The 20,800-nt window shown below is 41.7% G+C and overlaps 1 protein-coding gene across 4 annotated transcripts in view; it reads right to left on the reverse strand.

Moving 5' to 3' along the window:
* The window catches only part of MCC (MCC regulator of Wnt signaling pathway), a 230,373-nt gene that overhangs the window by 48,904 nt on the left and 160,669 nt on the right, over positions 1–20,800 (reverse strand). For all 4 annotated transcript variants that reach the window (XM_075411845.1, XM_075411844.1, XM_075411846.1 and 1 more), the window contains 3 exons: positions 18,566–18,708; positions 10,234–10,370; positions 6,198–6,361 (listed from right to left, as the gene is read on the reverse strand). In XM_075411845.1, coding sequence (XP_075267960.1) covers positions 6,198–6,361; positions 10,234–10,370; positions 18,566–18,708 — 444 coding nt within the window. The remainder of the gene's footprint in view (positions 1–6,197; positions 6,362–10,233; positions 10,371–18,565; positions 18,709–20,800) is intronic.

Genomic DNA, 20,800 nt, shown 5'->3' on the forward strand with positions numbered 1-20,800 from the left:
ATCTCAGAACACTTTAAAACAAATTAATGACTCCTTGTCCTGGGTGAGCGCTGCGCTGATTGTTTTCCTGCCTGAGCAATACGCAGAAAGTAGCAGCCTGTGAATGTGCATGGCATGAGGCCTTTCTTAATTCTAGACCAACTCCACAAAAAGCTAAGGAAAAGAGTGGGACAGTAAAACCAGAGGACTCTCCTCTCCCACTTCCCTGAGCATGTTCTTTCCTAGAGGGGGCAAAGAGATAAAAGAAAGATAATAAGCCTTGGTTAGGGTTACTTTATACCAGAAGGTGTTACAGCCTTTCTAGTGCCTAAAAAAGACTGGTTTTCTCTGGGACATGTAATACCACTCAGCATTCCCCACCCCATCCCCTTGCTCAGAACTGTGCCTCATAGGCACCGTTCAGCATGAAGGATATTCAGCAACTTCCAGTGGGCGAAACTAAACCACACGCACACACCACGAGCAAGGGAATACTGCTGTGCCCAAGCTTACCGTCAGACTGGTCATTCAACATGTTGTAACACAGCATAATGCCCAACGTGTCAGGTAATTATGTGCAGTTCTGATTCTACTACACAGAGTCTGCTGTGCCTGTGTTAAATTTTTTCACTTATGGAAGACCTTTGCAACAAGCAAAAACCCTTCAATCATTGCTCATAAGCTTTTGAATCTCTCTGAAAGCAGTCTGCACTGAAATGGTAGGAAGAAACACGGAAAATAAGTGAATACAAGATGTAACTGGCAGCATAGCAAGTTTCATTTCACTGGATAACCCAAGAACAAGTATAGCTAAGCCTATACTCTGAAGTTTAATATGGAATATAAATAACTCATGTAGCAAGGTTAAAAATAGTCTACTTGTTTTATTCAAAAGGACTAATTTTTTATATAAAACAGAAATTGCTAACTGAAGTTTATGTCCTTAATTTGGGAGGGACTAAAAGAACCAACCAGAATACAGCTGAAAATGACAAATCAAGCTGAAAATACAACTCTGCTTTTCTTCTGCAAGAAATCTTTCCATTTTTTGCAGCACTGTCTGACACTGAGGTATCAGTGAAATTTCATTATTTGTCCATTATAATGAAAAGTTGGTTATTTATTGTTACCAGTACATTAATCTTAAAGAATAAATCGTGGCTACAGCAGGACTCCTTAGTGAGGAGGAAAAGACACTCCTACAAAATGAAAAAATCCTTTTTTAACAACTAGTTCAAAATGTCTATGGAAGAAGCAGGAACAAAAATTTTGCAGTCAGGTTCAGTTTATCCTTTTAAATCATATTTCAAGTCTCTCTTCCATAAAACTGCAATATGTTTAGAGTCATAAATATAAAACTCCATTGACAGGGTGTTTACACTATAATTCTGCTTACATATTTGGCAGTAAGCTTAAATTACTTTTCCGAAAGAGCAGTGCCTTGCGTCATTTCTGTAAGATGAAAGCAGCCACAGCTCTCCCTTGCGTTAATTTCACTTGGACCTATAGGTCTCAAACTATGACAAGGTAAGTTATTTCAACACAACAGGAGGATGAGTTCAAGTTCTGAATAAGCACAGGGCGGTTAATCTCACAGAAAACCTCTGTAATGTCAGGAGCATTCTCTCCTGATGACACCAGCTTTGTTTTGAACAGTGCTTCTTCACTGCTGTCTTCTGCTCTTCCTTCTTCTCCCCAGACTCCTCTCCTCTTTCAGGCGTTTCCCCTGCTGTTTCCTCACCCCTCTAATGCCAAGTTCTGCTGCTGCCTCCATGCTCCTAGTTTTTCCCAGCCCTCCCTTTCCCAAGACAGAAAAGGAAAAGATTCCTCCTCAGAGCACTCCTGGGGGTGATAAGCCTGGAGCAACACTGCAAGAGGAAGGACTGTCACAAGGAAGCAGCAGCAGTGGCTCAACTCCACTCTCTGCAGACAGAGAGGCTGCTGCTGTTTCTCCAGGCTCCATTGCTACCATCTGCCCACACAAGCACAAAGTTCAGGCAGTGACAGCAGCAGCATGGGTCTGACAGTCATACTAAGGGCTGCGCTATAGTCCTTAACAAAGTCGAGGGACATCTCTGCTTGCTTCTACGCTCCTTCATTTTGATGTGATCAATATCCTTTTTCTGACTAAACTATTACATAGTTCTCTGGTCTGACCACCAAAATGCTACCAGCCTTCATCATAAATAAAACAGAAATATGGTCCATGGCTATATCTACATAAACTACCAGCTTGTTTATTTTTCTTGAAAGCAGAATTACAGAGCAGTTTTATCTGGCATGCTGCTGCACAGCAGACAAATTCAGGTATAATTTCACGGATTATAGGATCGAATTACAGTGTAATGTTCTGAGCACAGGGCAGGATGTTATATCGTGGTAATTCCAGTCTTCTCAGACACTGCCATCAGTACTCCCTAACTTAGTTTCCCTACAAGAGGTGTTGTGTTACAGACATGATATCAGATGCAATCAGCAAGCATCAGGTTTAAAACAAGCGAAAAGAAGTACTTTTTCACGAGGCATAACTCAACAGTAGAATTTATTCCTACCACAATTTATAGAGTTTTTAGATGGGTTAAAAGCCACATTAGATACAAACATAGAAGAAAATTCCACCCATGACGACTAAACACAAAGACATCACCTCCAGCTTAATAAGTTCCTAAACCGACCTAGCTAGGAGCATGTTTGAAGGAAGGAGAGGCAGGACAGAATCACAGAATCACAGAATCACAGAATGGTAGGGGTTGGAAGGGACCTCTATGGGTCATCTAGCCCAACCCTCGTGCCGAAGAAGAGTCACCTACATAGGATGCACAGGACCGCGTCCAGGCGGGCCTTGAATATCTCCAGAGAAGAAGACTCCACAACCTCCCTGGGCAGCCTGTGCCAGGGCTCCGTCACCCTCAGAGGGAAGAAATTCTTCCTCATGTTCAGACTGAACTTCCTATTCTTCAGTTTGTGCCCGTTGCCCCTTGTCCTGTCCCTGGGCACCACTGAAAAGAGCTTGGCCCCATCCTCCTGACACCCACCCTTCAGATATTGATAAGCATTTATTAGGTCCCCTTGCAGCCTTCTCTTCTTCAGGCTGAACAAGCTCATCTCCCTCAGCCTCTCCTCATAGGGGAGATGTTCCAGTCCCCTCATCATCCTTGTAGCCCTCCACTGGACTCTCTCCAGTAGCTCTTCATCTTTCTTGAACTGGGGAGCCCAGAACTGGACACAGTACTCCAGATGGGGCCTCACCAGGGCAGTGTAGGGGGGAAGGAGAACCTCCCTCATCCTGCTGGCCACACTCTTCTTGATGTACCCCAGGATCCCATTGGCCTTCTTGGCAGCCAGGGCACACTGCTGGCTCATGGTTAACCTGTTGTCCACCAGGACACCCAGGTCCCTCTCCGCAGAGCTGCTTTCCAGCAGGTCCGCCCCAAGCCTGTACTGATGCATGAGGTTGTTCCTCCCCAGGTGCAGGACCCTGCATTTGCCTTTGTTGAACCTCATCAGGTTCCTCTCTGCCCAACTTTCCAGCCTGTCCAGGTCACGCTGAATGGCAGCACAGCCTTCTGGTGTATCTACCACACCTCCCAGTTTGGCGTCATCAGCAAACTTGCTGAGGGTACATTCCAACTCTTCATCCAGGTTGTTGATGAAGAAGTTAAACAAGACTGGGCCCAGTACTGACCCCTGAGGGACATCACTAGTTACCAGCCTCCAACTAGACTCAGTGCCGCTGATGACAACCCTCTGAGTTCTGCCATTCAGCCAGTTCTCAATCCACTTCACCGACCACTCATCCAGCCCACACTTCCTGAACTTCCCTAGGAGGATATCATGGGAGACTGTGTCGAAAGCCTTGCTGAAGTCGAGGTAGACAACATCTACAGCTCTCCCTTCACCTGCCCAGCCAGTCATGTCATCGTAGAAAGCTATTAGATTGGTCAGGCATGATTTCCCCTTGGTGAAACCATGCTGACTACTCCTGATAACCTTCTTTTGTTCCACTTGCTTGATGATGGCCTCCAGGATAAGCTGCTCCATCACCTTTCCCGGGATGGAGGTGAGGCTGACCGGCCTGTAGTTCCCTGTAGTTCCATACTATGCATGTCCCTTTTGATGTAGTCTTTTCATTGTCATCTGCCACTAGACAGACAGATACTTGGTTCAACCTAGTGCAGCTGTTCTCATGTTGGAAATGGTTCATGTTTGGAAAAATTTACATCTTTTTTTAATTGGTAGAGTTTTAGTATCTGTTACTGACAATTATTTACTCTTCAAAATATATGAAGCATTAACCAGCCTCCTCTGTGGAAATTTTCTTAAACAAAGGATAGTTTTGTAACTGTTCGGTTTATCAGACAATCTGACAAATCCGATTTCAAGGTCTTTTTATTCTTTGTGGGACAGAAACAACTGAGCTAGTTAGGGTCACATGATTTGTATAAAAGAAGCAAAAAAAAAAAAAAAAAAAATTCACCAGGAACAGCATTAAACAGCATTAAAAGAAACCCAATGAAATTTGACCATCAAACCAGAAGGATTCAAAACATTCAAACACATTGGTCCACCTGTGAAGAAAAAAGCCAACAGCCAAAGCAAAAGGCAGAATATTTCAGGTTTCCGTTCCTGATTCCACCTGTTTTAAAAATCTCTCAGTTCTCTGTCTGAGGAAGCAGGAAAGGAGAGATGACCTGCAGCCATGGGTGGAATTGTGGAGAGGGGCTCTACGTGTAGGTTTTGCCATATTAAACACACTGGTGACACAATTCCCTAGCACATAACTGGAGCATGTCAGAGAGATTCCTATCTTCCTGAAAGTTTAATAACCTTTGCATGCTATCATTTGTCAAATACAAACTATCCCAGGCTCTACAGCGCAGGCAGTGGGGAAAAGCTTTCCCCAAAAATGGCTATGCATGTAGAGATCACATGAAAACATAAGGCCTGCATTTGGACCAGAAAGAAACTGCTGACAGTTAATTATCAATATAAAAGTTTGATTGTAGTTAATTTTTGTCAACAGTAAATAATGAATTTAAAATAAAAAGCCTGAGAATTAAGCTTACGGCAGCTATTTTGACATTTTGGTGAAACCACCTTCTGCAGAAGTTTTCATCTCAGCTCACTTCAGAGACCTCTGTGGACCTCACACAGACCAATCTCTATCTGTGTTCCAGGATCCACAATCCCTCTCTTGGTTAATACTGACTTCTGAGAGCACTCAACCCCAAAACTCCAGATAATACTGAGCAACATTCAAAGTATTGATCTCAATTCTCTGAGACACTCGAATAAACTGCCGTAAGACTGCTCCCAAGAGACCCAGAAGTCAGTCTGTTTCTCTCTCAAATATACTCACATTCTTCAAACTACTACTCAACACCCATTTCTTTACAGGCCATTATATTCCTCAGGCACCACCAGGGACAGGGCAGACCTTCCCAGCAGTATGCCAAAGGGCTGTCTAAAGCCGTCTAGAACGGTCACAGACCTCTCCACTTCAAAAGCAAATTGTCAGTATATTTTTTCCTATGTAAATGAGTCACTGACACCTTTCCATCTGACACAAAAAAATTGTTCAGCTTTTTCCCTGTTTATAGTAAGATACTCCACAGTTCCCTTGCTTTCAGGTACTGAATTGCAATCCCTTCATCACTCTTCTTGTTCTGTTACACGCACAATAAAGCCAAGTATCAGCTGAATTATTTGTTCCTGTGTCTGGCTTGTCTCATTAGAATTAATATACCACACATACTTTGTGTTAAATACTACCTTCGTGTTTTAAGACAGCAGAGTCACAACTTATGCATAGTTTATGACACTTTATCTTCAAATTTCAGCAAACATTACATACTGTGTGTTCAGTTACCAGCCAATGACGAACTGTGTGACCTTAGGCAAGTGACAACTTGTTTGCTGGATAACCTTCAGAAAGCAAATTAACTGCTGAGTGTCCCTGTTTCTCTTATCTCTGAGACGAGCACAAGACAAACACATTTCTGATTTGAGACCAAAAGTCTATTAGTAGGTCCTCCCGTCCCTTGGAGAATTCAGTGTAAAACAGGTGTACTACTGCTTGCCCAACACCTACCATGAGCTGGAATTGATTTCTGTGAAGTTCTTTGACACCTTTGGAAGTAAAGTGCTATTACTACTGAATGTGATCAGGTGTCTCAGGCAATGACCCCACTGCATTGAGAGCGTAATGTTACCGTTACCTTAATGGCTAAATCACAATGTTCGCTGGCGGTAGTCAGTTGTTCAATATGTCTGTCCACTTCTGCTACCGATAAACTGCAGCTGCTTTTCTTCCTCCCACAGACAACATTTTCCAGACCTGTCAGCACTCTTTGCAGTTCTGAATTCAAGTCACTACAGTTATCTAAAAGAAAGCAAAACAAAACAAAACAAATACCGCAACAGTTAGTGACTCTGAAAAAACAAACTCTAACCCAGGAAGTGCCTGCTGCAGAACAGCTAGGACTGATATTGTTCAAGGAATGTCCTTGCAATCTGCCACTTTTTCCTCATCAACTGATAGTCTTAAATACCATAACCATACCATCAGCTGAAATGACGAGTTACATCCATCTGACAAATAACACTCCCACTACTTATCTGAAGGTTCATTCTGTCTTCAAAAACCTCTGTTTTCTGAAGGACAACATTTTAAGACACCACACGTTCACATACTATGCCATTTCTTTTTTCTTGTTCTTTTTGGCATTATCCTGATTGTATTACCCTCAAAGATTTTTCTCTGTAAATTCAATGTTTTTTTCTGCCTCGTACATCCATTGACATTACGACTTGATGTTTTTCAGAGGAATTTTTGTGGTTGTACTGAGGCACTCCCTGATTTAAAAAATCCTAGTGTTTATAGAAAGGATCCTTACCAACGACCTTAGAGCCTATGTTTCATTTTTACAGCCATTTCTCCTTCAAATGCAGCTGCAGAATATTCAGGGATCCTAACAGCACACCCTGTTCTTTGCTATGTTCCATACTACAACCATATTAGAAGCATACACAACCACACTATTTTAATTATAAAATGTGGCAGAGAGTGATTTCCTTCTCCGTCTTTTGGCAAAGCTCTTCCAGTGCCTTGGGCACTGCCACAGCGTCCTCCATTTCTGTGAAAACAAGCACGTCTCAGTACCTTGCTAGCTCACTTCACAAATTATTTTCATTTTTCTTACGCTCATATTTGGTGACACAGTGGCAGTTTCTAAGGCAGACATGTGGTCAAATTCACCCTTGTGCTGTCTGTCAGACGTGCTAGTTAGTATTTCTGGCTTACTAGTTAAGACTTTGCAATAACTACCAACTGTACAGCACGAGTGGTGCACTATGAGACAGCAGTGCGTCAGCAGTTCCTATGCCTTACTAAAACAGTGTCAGGCACTCTTGCTGGAAGCATTATTTTGATACTACTGCTGCAAGCATTTCACCATGGTCAGAATTCTCTAATAGCCTCATAGCTGTGGTTCTTACAGGGGACTAAAGCAGTGCAGCATTGAACAGTGTCTGAAATTTAAGACATGAGACATCAGATTATTGCAGACTACCTTGAAATCTCTGTGCAAGAAAAGACTGAAAGCAGTTGGATGAAGGGAGGAGATGATTAGAAAGTAAAAAACTGTAAACTGTTACCACAAATCTAACTCCACAGCCCAATGCACATAAACATGAACCTATTGCTGACCAAAAAGAAGAGTTTAGAACGAAGTCACAGTACTGTATGAAAAATGTGAATGGGCAACACATACAAAACTTTACTCTTGAAGACATATTCACTGGTTCCTGGCTAGCAGCCACCCATCTGTTGTAATAATACCAAAAATCTCTTTAGAGTAACACTCACTTATGAGCAGCATATACCATGCAGGACACTTCCCTGTAAAAACCTCTATTTAACTAGCTTGAATATATTTGTTTCCATAACACCTTCTACAACAGACATTTTGTCCATTTAAATGACCTTCACAAGACCTTGTACGTTGAGTTTTGTTCCTACAATAACATTTTCCCCAGAAAATAAGAGTTTACAATAATGAGAATCTCATTTCTGACAGAAAACCAGCACAAACCAATTGCAAGCTCTGCAAGACATACTGGAGAATGTTCATAGTTTTAGCTCTTGTTTTATTGCCTGTAGCAATAGAGCTGCATATCCACATGCATTAGTGTATCATGACATATTACTGTTTTTAGTAAGTCACTGATGCTCATTCCATTAGGGCAGTAAGCAAGGCCATGCACATGGTTATTAGGTCATAATTTTTCTTCCTTATATACCTGTATCTAGAGGGACAAAAACCCACACATATTTGTGTATAAATACGTGTGTACATACACACACATACATATACACACAAAAGGATTTATTCTCACAGGAATATGGAAACCCAAAAAGGACAGAGTCTATGTATAGAAGAAAAACAGGGAAAAAATGCAAGAACAGAGTTAACATTCTTATTTTGTCCATTGTTGTACTTCATTTTATTGCCATGTTTCCCACTGTTAGCAAAAACTTAAATGGATAACACGCTATTAATGTACACAAACCCTAGTTCAGCTCCACCCAATGAAGAGCAAAATGAAAGCCCTAACCCAAAAAAATAAATGCTGAAAAATAAATTAGTCTGAATGTTTTTGTCAAATGAAAGGGAAGGAAAAAGGAAAGAAAACTAAAGGAAAAAAATGTTCTCACGTTAGAATATGTTCAAGTGGGAATGTAATAATAAGCATCAATTTTTGAAAGTAAAAATATTCATTTTTAAGGATATAAAAGCCTCTACTAACATACCTTGACTTCATATAACATTTTGTTAAGTATACTTCGAATTCTGTATGACAGACATTTTGTGAATATGTTATTATTAATACTGTTCTGTCAAGGCTTCTAGAATTTAGAGACACTGAAATACAAACATGCTGTGGCGGATCTTGCATGTATAAACCAATGCAGCTCCAGAACTGGTGTATTAATTTCAGTTTAAGAAATTATACAGAAAATCTCTTTATACGTTTGCTTACAATATCAACATGTTTTCTACATTATTAAACTCTACTTGAAGACATTGAATACTATGGCCAAAAGTCAGCCTACTCTCAGGTCCATTCCTCTAAAAGGCACACTACCGGAAAGAACAGCAAAAAGTTTGCAATAATGAACTGCACTGTTCCAAACAAATGGGAACTGTTTTAACACAGTTTCTTATGTATGGAAGTAAATATTGTACGTTGCATTATAATCATGAAAGCCTCATGTAACACGGTTGCTCTGCAACAGGGCTTAAGACTGCTATTTCAATCATCTCCTAAAACACTGCTCATTTACAGTATCACTCACAGAAGCTCCTGGGCACCCAGCTAGTTTAACTAGGGAAGAAAATGAAGACCAACTATTTCATTTTAAATACAAACTAAGAGAAATAGTATTCTGAAGAGAATTTTGGAAATCAGTCATAGTGAGGACTACACAAGAGTTCTGCTAATCTGCTATGGTGTGCAGCAATTGTGCCCAAACACTTGAAATATCTTCGTACTGAAGGCCTAGCATCTGCTCATGCTTCTATCGCAAACTTCTGTCAGAGTAATTATTCCATACTTGAAGGTTCTTCAAATGATCAGTAATTGTGCTTGGATGACAAAACAGACAAAATTCTGAAGGAAAGATGCTTGCCTTCTTAGCTCTTAACCAGAAAAAAATTAGTTACAGACTGGAGGTGCTCCCTCCTTGCACTGTATTGGAATGGCTTCTGTCAGATTTATCCTTGTCTAAATCCAGTTCAGTAAGCTATCCCTATTCCATACTTTAAACAGGCCCTCAATTTTCAAAAAGTGCAGACATCCTCTATATTTACTCTGTAAAAGAACCGGACAAACAGTTCCCTTCCCTACACTTTTTCCCCCAACTTTCTTTCTGTCTGCAATTTTTTTCTACAGTTAGACTACTTCAGAGGCACGTGTAAGGTATGTGAATAGCTTCTTTCCTCCTCTTCTTTCCCAAAAGTCATGAGCTCTCCCATACAATCATTCTATTTCAGACTCCATAGCTATTCCACATCAAGGCACAGAGGTTATTTCACATAGAAGTTCATAGTCATGGAGAATTTCAGCATTTGTTGTGATTAACAGAGCCTAGATTCATTTATTTCCTCATCAAACTTTTGGATTTGCATTTCAAAGGCTATGATGCCTTTCTGCTGTGAGAAGGCACCATGTTTACTAAGAAGCGTAACTCACCCATGTCTGCAGTGACCATGGTGGACTGATTCTCTGGTACTGAAACAGAATTCTGGTCCATGCTGCGTGAGTCTTCATTAACCTCATGCTGGCTTTGGCTGAGCTCTGACCGCAGCTCTGAATATTCATCTTCTTCCCTGGGGGAGAGAGCAAAGGCAGAAAATAAAATCCTCTGTGACACTTATTTCAGACCTGTAAGCTGCCCCACAGGATACAATCCACACAAGTGTAAGTGCTTTGTCCAGACAGCAGAGGAGGGTTTATACCCTACGCCACAAAGCAACAGTGCTATGCCCACAACACCCACTTGCAGCAGCCAGTGCCTGGTTTCCATTTCTTTATTCCCAAGTTCATTATTACTCCAGACCACTGTACAATGAAACAATGGGTGGAACTGAGTGCAAGAAGACCACATAATGCTCTGCAATAACTCCCCAAACGACAATTCTGCATCAGCACAGGTGGCTTTTGATCCCAAAGTGGATAAGGAATAACCGTTTTTGGTTTATTTCTCAGTTCGAGGATGCCATTGGCTTGTGTGCAAAGCAAGTGTGCACACGCACATACCTGCATATGTGTATCAAAATGCTCTTGAGGACAGCTAGGTTTTTCATTTTTGCTTCTCAAAAGGAAGAGAACAGATAAGCAAGTATAGCGCTGAACTGCTGGAGTCAGCTGAAAACAAAAAGCCTCGGTTACCTAGGTTTTAACTTATTTGTCAAGCTGGTTCTACCAAAATAATGGAGGACACAGAATACTTCAGCTAAAGCTAATGAGCTTAAAAAATTAGGGCTTTTCCCTTCTGTCTCCACACAAAGAGTTCAAAGTACTGGGAAATAAGATAAGTAAATGAATAACAGCTTTGCTTGAGAACATTTGTAAACATTTTTTCTTTTGATCCACTTGCTGATTCAACCCAGAATTTTTTTTTTTACTTCCACAGTGACTGTTTTGACATTAAAGTATGTATTTTAAACCTGAAAAAAACACCAGCTTGTCCAGGTGCAGAGCCCCTCTGATAAGTAGGCAAACAGTCATCATTTTGTTACATGCTAAATCAAATGCAGAGATTCATTTCGCTGCAGATTCAGCAGGGAAGTGTAAGAATGGAACTGTCTGGATTTGGTAACAACAAGAAATAGCAAAGAACTATCTGGGGATCTGCATCTGGGAGGGGCACCTGTAATGTTAATTTTCTTGTGTGTATGCTACATGGTGATGAGTGTTTCTTGCAGAAATAATGCAGGGTTTAGCCAGGAGGTGTGTCTGAATTTGCCGGCCAAAATAGCAGAGAAGATGGCCAATACATACAGGGAACAATGACAGAAGTAAAGTCTACTTTCAAGGTAGCAGAGGTGACAATTTCTGAACTGGGCCAACTCAAAAAAGGAATTTCAGCTTGCTTGCGAAGCAGAGTTTCCCAAGGTACTGAGATGTATTTTCTACAGGAACTATTATGCTCTTCTATCCCTTACATTTGTCTCAGTGCAAAGAAGCCTGACTTTATCAGAAGCACTTACTGACTATTATGAAACAAAAAATGGAGGTCAGCTGGTTAAAATTAAGATTTAGATCATAAAAAAGGTCTTTAAGGTACCACGAAATACATGTTTAAGAAAGTATGAGAACTAAATCATGAAGAGCAGGAATTAAAACAATGTAGTGAAGACACATAAGCGTGAGTTAATGTTCCATGAACTCATTTATTATTAGCCACAGCACAAGCCAGCAGTAATTAGCTTTGGACAAAAACAATTACCAAGCACTCAAACAGTTGCATTTTTTTCATATGAAGGTTATTCATTTTTTCATTTGTGAAAAGTTAGTCCTACATTTTTGAACCTGAATTACTTCTACAAATGGACAAGAGGCTGTATCGATCGTAAAACAATGCCATACAATAATAATTTCTCACCACTCTTCTTATGGCTCTTGTTGCACAGATTTTCTGTTTAAAATCCAACACAGCTTTATTTAGCTAGCACTAGTGATGTTTTTTTCAGTTTAAGCACCCTCAGCGTCTCGGGGCAGCTAAAAAGTATGATACGCTGGAGGGAAGGGATGCCATTCAGAGGGACCTCGACAGGCTGGAGAGGTGGGCCTGCGTGAACCGCATGAATTTCAACAAGGCCAGGTGCAAGGTCCTGCACATGGGTTGGGGCAATCCCAAACACAAGTACAGGCTGGCTGGAGAGTGGCTGAGGAGAAGGACTTTGGGGTACTGGTGGATGAGAAGCTCAACATAAGCTGGCAATGTGCGCTTGCAGCCCAGAAAGCCAACCGCATCCTGGGCTGCATCAAGAGAAACGTGGCCAGCAGGTCGAGGGAGGGGATTCTGCCCCTTTACCCTGCTCTTGTGAGACCCCGCCTGGAGTCCTGCATGCAGCTCTGGGGCCCCCAACATAGGAAGGACATAGATGTGTTGGAGCGGGTCCAGAGGAGGGCCACAAAGATGATCAGAGGGCTGGAGCACCTCTCCTAGGCGGACAGGCTGAGGGAGTTGGGGCTGTTCAGCCTGGAGAAGAGAAGGCTGCGGGGTGACCTTATAGCAGCCTTCCAGTATCTGAAGGGGGCCTACAGGAAGGATGGAGAGGGGCTCTTTACAAGGGTGTGTAGCGATAGGACAAGGGGGAACAGCTCTAAACTAAAAGAGGGCGGATTTAGATTAGGTATTAGGAAGACATTCTTCACCATGAGGGTGGAGAGGCACTGGAACAGGTTGACCAGAGAAGCTGTGGTTGGATGGAGCTCTGAGCAACCTGGTCTAGTGGAAGATGTCCCTGCCCATGGCAGGGGGGTTGGAACTAGATGATCCTAAGGTCCCTTCCAACCCTTACCATGATTCTATGATGCTATGAGCCACACCCTTCTAATCGCTCAAGCCAGAATTCAGTTTCTGCGTGAACTAAATGCTTCTAAGACCTCACCAGAAAGATCAAAAATCCATTTCTGGTAAAGCGACAGCAAGGTCAATTGATTTTTCCAGTTTCATAGGGGGCAAACTGAGGGCTGATAACACAAGGGGTAATCTGAGGGGAGCAATGCACCACAAATATAAATTCTACCTTTAAAACTGAAGCTGGCAGTAAAAGAATCACAGAATGGTAGGGGTTGGAAGGGACCTCTGTGGGTCATCTAGTCCAACCCTCCTGCCGAAGCAGGGTCACCTACAGCAGGCGAAGAAGATACTGTTTGAGACTCCCCTTTCCCCAGAACAGGAGAAGAGTCCTCCAGTGGCACTGGAAATGCAATTCAGTCAATGTCTGATGATGACTAGGCACTGAACTCCTGACACACCACCCAGAAGGTGGAGGCATTGCAACTCCCCCTTTTAGGGCCTGGAAAGAGAAAGCAGATATTTGTTCTCCTACAGGCCCTGATGGATCCCAGTTGCTGGAATGTCATGGTGAGTTGGAGGCAATTAAGATCAGACCAAGCTGTTCTAAACACAGAGTGGCCTGGGATCAATGCTGGAGCTAAAAAGGTGTGTTTTACAGGTATGTTTGCACTTATTGCTTTCCTCATGTTCGGGTGACCCTTTGACCAAGGGTCAAACTTCTGTACAGACACTGAGAAAAACTTTATCAAAGAGTGAGCAAACCAGCACACTTTCAGCATCCTTTCACACCACTGATGAGTTCTGCCAGGACGCTGGCAAGGTGTACATTCTCTTCACGGCTGCAAACAGTGCATAGTTTCACACTTGAGGTGCCAGCATATTTTCAACAATCATTTTACTTGAACAAGTACTTTTCAAGTGTTCTGAGACCCTCAGATAGAAAATACTACAGGTGTATGTGCACTGCAACCAGAGATTGACTGCTCCCTATGTACACAGACTTGAGGTCCCTCTGAACTAGCTCACTGGTGAACAAATAGCGACAGACTTGAGACAACATGGGAGTTAAACACTGAAGGCAGGTGGGGCTGGGCATTGTATGCTGAAGCCAACACTATCACACCCATGCTGCCATTTGAATTGAATCCTAGCAGCTTCCACCTAGCAAATACGTAGAAGCTAGAATGAGACCTCCAGGTCACTGTGTAAATATGACTATAAGTGCCATGTGTTATTTCTTGTGAAGCTGTTTGAATGTATTTCAGATTAAAAGTTGTAAGTCTGAACAAACGGTTTTATAGCAATGGGTTACTAGGTTCCTGACAACTGTTTTAAATAATCCTTAGCAGGCACCAATATTCAACGGAGTATATTTCTGTTTGATATTGTTAGAAGTTGATTATTATTTTTACAGTTGCACAGATGTACCCAAACAGCCGCTGGTTTAGAACTAAAAGCAATTTGATCTCTTCCTTTTTTCCTTTGCTGAACATCAATGTGACATCTAAAAAAGACCGTTAGTCATAGGCCAAAGTTGTTTCTGCACAACCAAGTTACAGATGATTTTGCCAGCCAAAGACATGATTAAGAAAAAAAGAATAGAGTTTGAATGAATCTAAGGCAATATTGAAGACTTCTGAAGTCAGGAGTAGTCACCTTTAACATAGATATAACTCCCTTTTAGTACACTATTTCGTAATTTGTAAATCCTTTCTGTGCCTCAGAGTTATAAGGTGTATCCTTTATATCCAAGTATTTACAATATGACTCTGCAATTGGGAAGCTACTTTTGGCCTTGCTATCTTCTAAGTTGTACACACTTACAGAGAAAACAGGAGTAGGCATACATCTTGTAAAAATACAGAGAACCTCTGAAACGCAAAAAATTTGTCTTCTACAAATTGAAACAGCAGAAAGTAGGGGTAACACAGCTACCAGCATCCATTGCACACGCTAACAGGAGCCCCAAGCTAGCAGCACTCAGTGAAAGCTGCTGGGTCAAACCATGACAGCTATTCACTCTAAAAGAAGCTGACAAAACGTGCTTTGCACTTGCCACCTCCTTCTACTCTCTCCCTAATAACACAGACAAGAATAGTGAGATGCTGTCACACTTTTATAAATTTCCAAGAAAAAACAGAGCCAAGGTTTATGTTTCCAGACTGCTCAAATAAAAGAAGCATCCTCATCCTAGTGGACCACTTCTTTAGTGTCAAACTGCTACCTTCTTGAGCTGGTAGTGGGTAAATTCTGCAGTGCCACACATGAACTAAGCAAGCAAGAAGCTCGCCTGCTTACGGGGTATGAGTATAGGCAACTATCTTTTTAGCTTCATTGTCAAATCAGTTACAGCTGCGTTTCAGCTTTTTTTTTGGTGAGGTTGGGCTTCCAAACCAGCTGGGGTGTCCAGAGAGGCAGCAGGGAGATGAGGCAATCGCAGATGAATGATGGCTTGCTCCCACAACCATGGTGACCTCATTTTCCTTAGGGAATGCTGGAAGAACATAGTGCAAGAGCAGCAGCTAACTTCACGTGGCCAAACACACGGAACTTGTTGTACCCAAGAAATGGCTAGCAAGCCTAGAACAGTCCTGTAAACTTCTGAAATTACTCCTGTAAGATTACTGTTACCGAGATCAGTGTATCAGATATACCTGGGAAGTGGCACAGGCATTGACGTGTGACTTAAGCTTTCTTCTAGGGCTGGCGTTACTAAACCACATGAGCAAAAGCCATTACACTTCAAGCTGTGTAAAACCCCTGACATCACAAGGGCAAAAAAACCTCCAAACCACCAACAAAGAAAGAGAGAAAAATTCTTGGAATGGAGAATATTAACCAGCCTATACAGCCTGCCAACACTGTTGCAATACCTTATTCAGATTTAAACGCTCTTTCTGCTTACTTTCTACCCTATTTTATGAGGGTACTATTTGCATTCAGACAAGAGCTACAAATTTAAAGATAATACAGCTTAAGGAGGACAGTCAAAAACTCTGGTTTCTTCTAATTGTTTCCAGAATATTTTTGTGTTTTGGAAGGAACCACGAAGAATGTCATAAAGCAGCAGTACCTCAAGCTACATGTTAGTTTATTTTTGCAGCCTGAAAACAATAGACGCAAATACTGAAAAATCTCTGTGTCAGCACTAAGGAAACATTTATCTGTTATGCAGTTAATGTAAACTCAAGAAAACTGTTTCCAGAAAGACAACCTAAATTTTCTGATACCACAAGTAAAGCCTCCACTCAGTATTACTTGCAGGCATCCAAGAGTTAAATCAAAAACTAAAATCCCTCCTGTGTTCCATTTTAGAGGTAAGCATAAATGCCAAGGCCCCAGCAGGGCCGCGCTCCCAGAACCCTTTCTCCCAGGACTGTGCTGTCCCAGCTGTGGGGCTCACAGTCCCCATTGCCAAGGGTGGAGTGCTGTGAGTCACACCTGTCCCACCAAGGATGGCAATTACACCACTCTTGCTCTGTGGGGTGGAACAGCTTCTCAAGAGTGACGCAAGCAGATACCAGAGTGGATTTACAGAAAGTCACAGCAGGAACTAGAAGTTCTCCTTCTTTCAGTTGTCTTTACAAACCCTATGGAATCCCTCCAATTCTACCTCTGCTTGCCATTTTTAGGAGGAATATTACTCCTCTGTTCCCCAGATACCAAATTATTGACCTGCCAAAGAAAACAAGCTATGCCAGTCATTAAAGGAAACAAAAAGCCAACTAACCTAACAAACATTTTTGTTCTTGCTAGTAACACTAAAACAAACGAAACCAGAGAAGGCATCCTAGCTGTCTGAGCAAAATGAGCTCTCATACAATAAGATCAAGTAGGTGGGGCATGACCGTGGTGTGGCATGGTTGCAGCAGTATTGTTCTGATGCCTTCAAAAGCCTGCACCCCGCAAAAGGGCAGCAAAACTGTGCTTTTTATGAGAAGCAGCATGCACTTCCCATCAAGCTTGGTTCTTATGCCTCACTCTCCTGTGCATGACCCAGCTGACTTGTTTATGGTCATGGCTGAACACTCACAGTATCCACTAGATTCCAATATTTTGTAACTGAACACCACTTGGCATTTAGCTTGCCACAGCAACTCCAGACAAACTATTTTTATGGATTCTATGTAATCTTGTTCTTAAATGTCATAGAGTTGTTCTGCCATTTGAGAAAAAAATACCAATGCAGCTCTCATGCTTCTTAAAATCTGCTTTTCATAAGTTTTGTCAATTGGTAGAGTTTTACCAGAGAGGAGGGCAGGATGGGCATCCAGTATCATGCTGAAAAGAAAAGTGAGTCAAAACAATATGAATGCAAAGTTTGTCTGCAGAGGTATCAAGCATGATTGAACAAAGGAGTCACAGGGATCTTTTTTCGAAGAAGTACTATCAGTTTAGAAAATACTTAACTGAAAAATCTCATGATGATCATCACTAGTTACGATCATCTCAGACTTGGCAGTACTTATCTTCTTAAATAACATGAACATAATGTGATTCTGTCACTGCTTGTATAGTGATATATATGCATGATGATACTTTCTGTTATTTATGGTACATCAAACCTTCTTCTTTTTGCATGTAAATATTTTCATGGATGGTTAAGTGAGTAGTTGTAACAACATTGCCTTGTGCTAGTAGAAGCGTTTACAAAGAAGAACAAATGAAGCAGTCATCAAAAAACTTGCAGCTAATAGGCAAGGAAAACTGCAAAATTGCTACATGGGTAGAGCACCATTTCAACATTACCTATGCGACTGTCAAATCTAATTTGATGTTCTCTAGAAAATCCATAGATTCTAGTAGTTTAGATGCATCCTCACAACCTAAAGTTTAAGAAGCTCCTTCCTTGTTCTAGTCCAACTTTCTCCAGACTAACGGGTAAAAGCAAATGAGGAAAAATAAATGTTTTTCTGTAGTCAAATGTAAATTTTACATTTAAGTAACAAATAATGACCTAGTTTAATGTCCCAGGCTTTGCTGCTCCAAGGACAGGCAACAACGTGATTTGTACCATTATGTTTTGTCACAAATACCAGTACAAGTAGATGCAAAACCTACTGAAATCCATTTGAGGCACATTTCTCGCCACAAGTGATTTGGCTTAGGAGATCTATAGGATGCCACAAAATAAAGTTAAAAGCAGAGGTGCAGGCTGGGTGGCTACATCTTCCTTTACCCCCCATTGCTATCACTTATCTGGTACCCTGGCATGTATGTTACACTGAAGGAATATTTGGATGGCACAGTGCAGCTCTTTGCAGTGCTGGTTAGGCTTTGCTAAGTGTGATTTTGCCAGCAAGAATGTAGCACTTTTGAGCCTCAGGACGACAGTCTGCAGAACACACACCTTAATTATGGGCAACTACTCAGTACCAGCCACAATGAGCCTAACTACTTTGAAGTCACCATCAAATTATATTTAGAGTACAATTCACACCATGTTTTACACCTCTCTTGCATTGGCCCAGAATTTCCAGGAAGTTGCTGTACCTTATTGTTGTTCCCTGCAGTCGATCAATTTTCTTGTTTAATTCAGCAATGATACTGTGCAGCTCTGTGATTCGTTCCTCGTAGCGTAGTGTTGTTCGCTCCTGCACATCTTCATGCTCTCTCATTAGGTGGGACTGTTCACACTAAGGCAGAGAAGCAAGGAACAGAAAGGGTCTTATGAACAACTGCGCAGAGACCAGATACAAGGCAAAAGTGCACAGCATTAATGGTTTTCTTACTCATCAAACCAACACTGTCTTTGCAAGAGAAAAGGACAGATGCAAAATATTGACAGGAACTAAAAGATTTTAGTGTACTTTCATAATTATTTTTTCCCAAAAAGCAGAAGTTACCCTTCCTGCCTGAATAAAAAATGCCATTTGCAACTCAAAATAGCTATAAAGATCTCATCTTTGAATCCGTGAGATACATGATGCGTCATCAATCTTCAAGGATCTTCCCAGTGTGCTCTGAATTAGAAGTCCTAAAGCAGAAACCACATTATTATAAAGAAAAGTAACCACATTTGAGGTTATGAATTATTCTCTGGTATATTTGTTTTTATTAGCCTTTACAGATAGCATAGCATAATTTTTATTATTTTAATCCTCTACAATAAAATGCTTATTATTTGCACAACTAAAAGGCTACATGGCTGCTTCTTTTTTATATGTATCACAAAATCCTCCTTTTTCTTTACAACAGAATTTTAAATGCAGCCTCTCTGGCTTACTCTTCACGCCAGCAAACACTCTACTTCAGTTACAACTGAAAATTACAATCTACTGCAATTACAATCCAGCAGCGTATGCTGATTGAAGTTATGCTTGGTAACGGCTGGAAAGAGCAAGACTTCTAACTGTTTGCTTCTGACACCCTGCGGGAAACAGCCAAGCCTCCTTGCAACCACAGAACAGTATGTATTATGCTGTCAATAAAAGAAAACCCGCAAGCCAACTGATGATCTAAAACCCATGCTTGTTAATTCAAGATCTGCAATGTAATACCCCAGTAGCATTTCTAAAGGCTCTAATTTATAGTAATGTATCAGGTCCTCCAACATTGCTGCATCAAAACCTATTTTTTCAAATCAAGTAAACACTCTCTACAGAGGTAATTCCCTCAACCTTTTGTATCATAAATATGAAAATTATACCCAAACTAGCAGGCATGCCAGAATTTTCATAGTTTGCCCTCATATTTTTTGGCCATTAACATTCACAGCTTGAGAACATTATCTACATAAAAGGCTGCTTGAGAACTAAAATTTGCATTAAGCTTCAATAACATTTTTCTTATAAATTTTAAATAAAATTTCTTTCAATATTTTTAAGTTCCAGGAATATGCACATTGAAAGGTACACCAGACATTAGAGCACCCTTCCACAGACTACAACAAAATAGTTTATTACTCCAGCTGGAGTCAAAAGCACTTTCACCTACACTAAGACAAACAGACCATATCATCACAATGAAGAGGACAGCAAAGGGTCACATTTTAGAAGACTGACAATGCTCACCTGGCTTTTAAGATTTCCTGCTGGTAACTGACATGGTTATCACAGAATCACAGAATGGTTGGGGTTGGAAGGGACCTCTGTGGGTCATCTAGTCCAACCCTCCTGCCAAAGAAGGGTCACCTACAGTAGGCTGTAGAGGCAGTAGGCTGTAGAGGACCTTGTCCAGGCGGGTCTTGAATATCTCCAGAGAAGGAGACTCCACAACCTCCCTGGGCAGCCTGTTCCAGGGCTCCGTCACCCTCAGAGGGAAGAAGTTCTTCCTCGGGTTCAGACGGAACATCCTGTGCCTCAGTTTGTGCCCATTGCCCCTTGTTCTGTCACTGGGCACCACTGAAAAGAGCTTGGCCCCATCCTCCTGACACCCACCCTTCAGATATTTATAAGCATTTATTAGGTCCCCTCGCAGCCTTCTCTTCTTCAGGCTGAACAAGCCCAGCTCCCTCAGCCTCTCCTCCTAGGAGAGATGTTCCAGCCCCCTCACCATCCTTGTAGCCCTCCGCTGGACTCTCTCCAGTAGCTCTTCATCTTTCTTGAACTGGGGAGCCCAGAACTGGACACAGGACTCCAGATGGGGCCTCACCAGGACAGTGTAGGGGGGAAGGAGAACCTCCCTCGACCTGCTGGCCACACTCCTCCTAATGCATCCCAGGATCCCACTGGCCTTCTTGGCAGCCAGGGCACACTGCTGGCTCATGGTTAACCTGTCGTCCACCAG

The sequence above is a fragment of the Opisthocomus hoazin genome, chromosome Z (assembly GCF_030867145.1).
Source record: "Opisthocomus hoazin isolate bOpiHoa1 chromosome Z, bOpiHoa1.hap1, whole genome shotgun sequence".
Classification (NCBI taxonomy): domain Eukaryota; kingdom Metazoa; phylum Chordata; class Aves; order Opisthocomiformes; family Opisthocomidae; genus Opisthocomus; species Opisthocomus hoazin.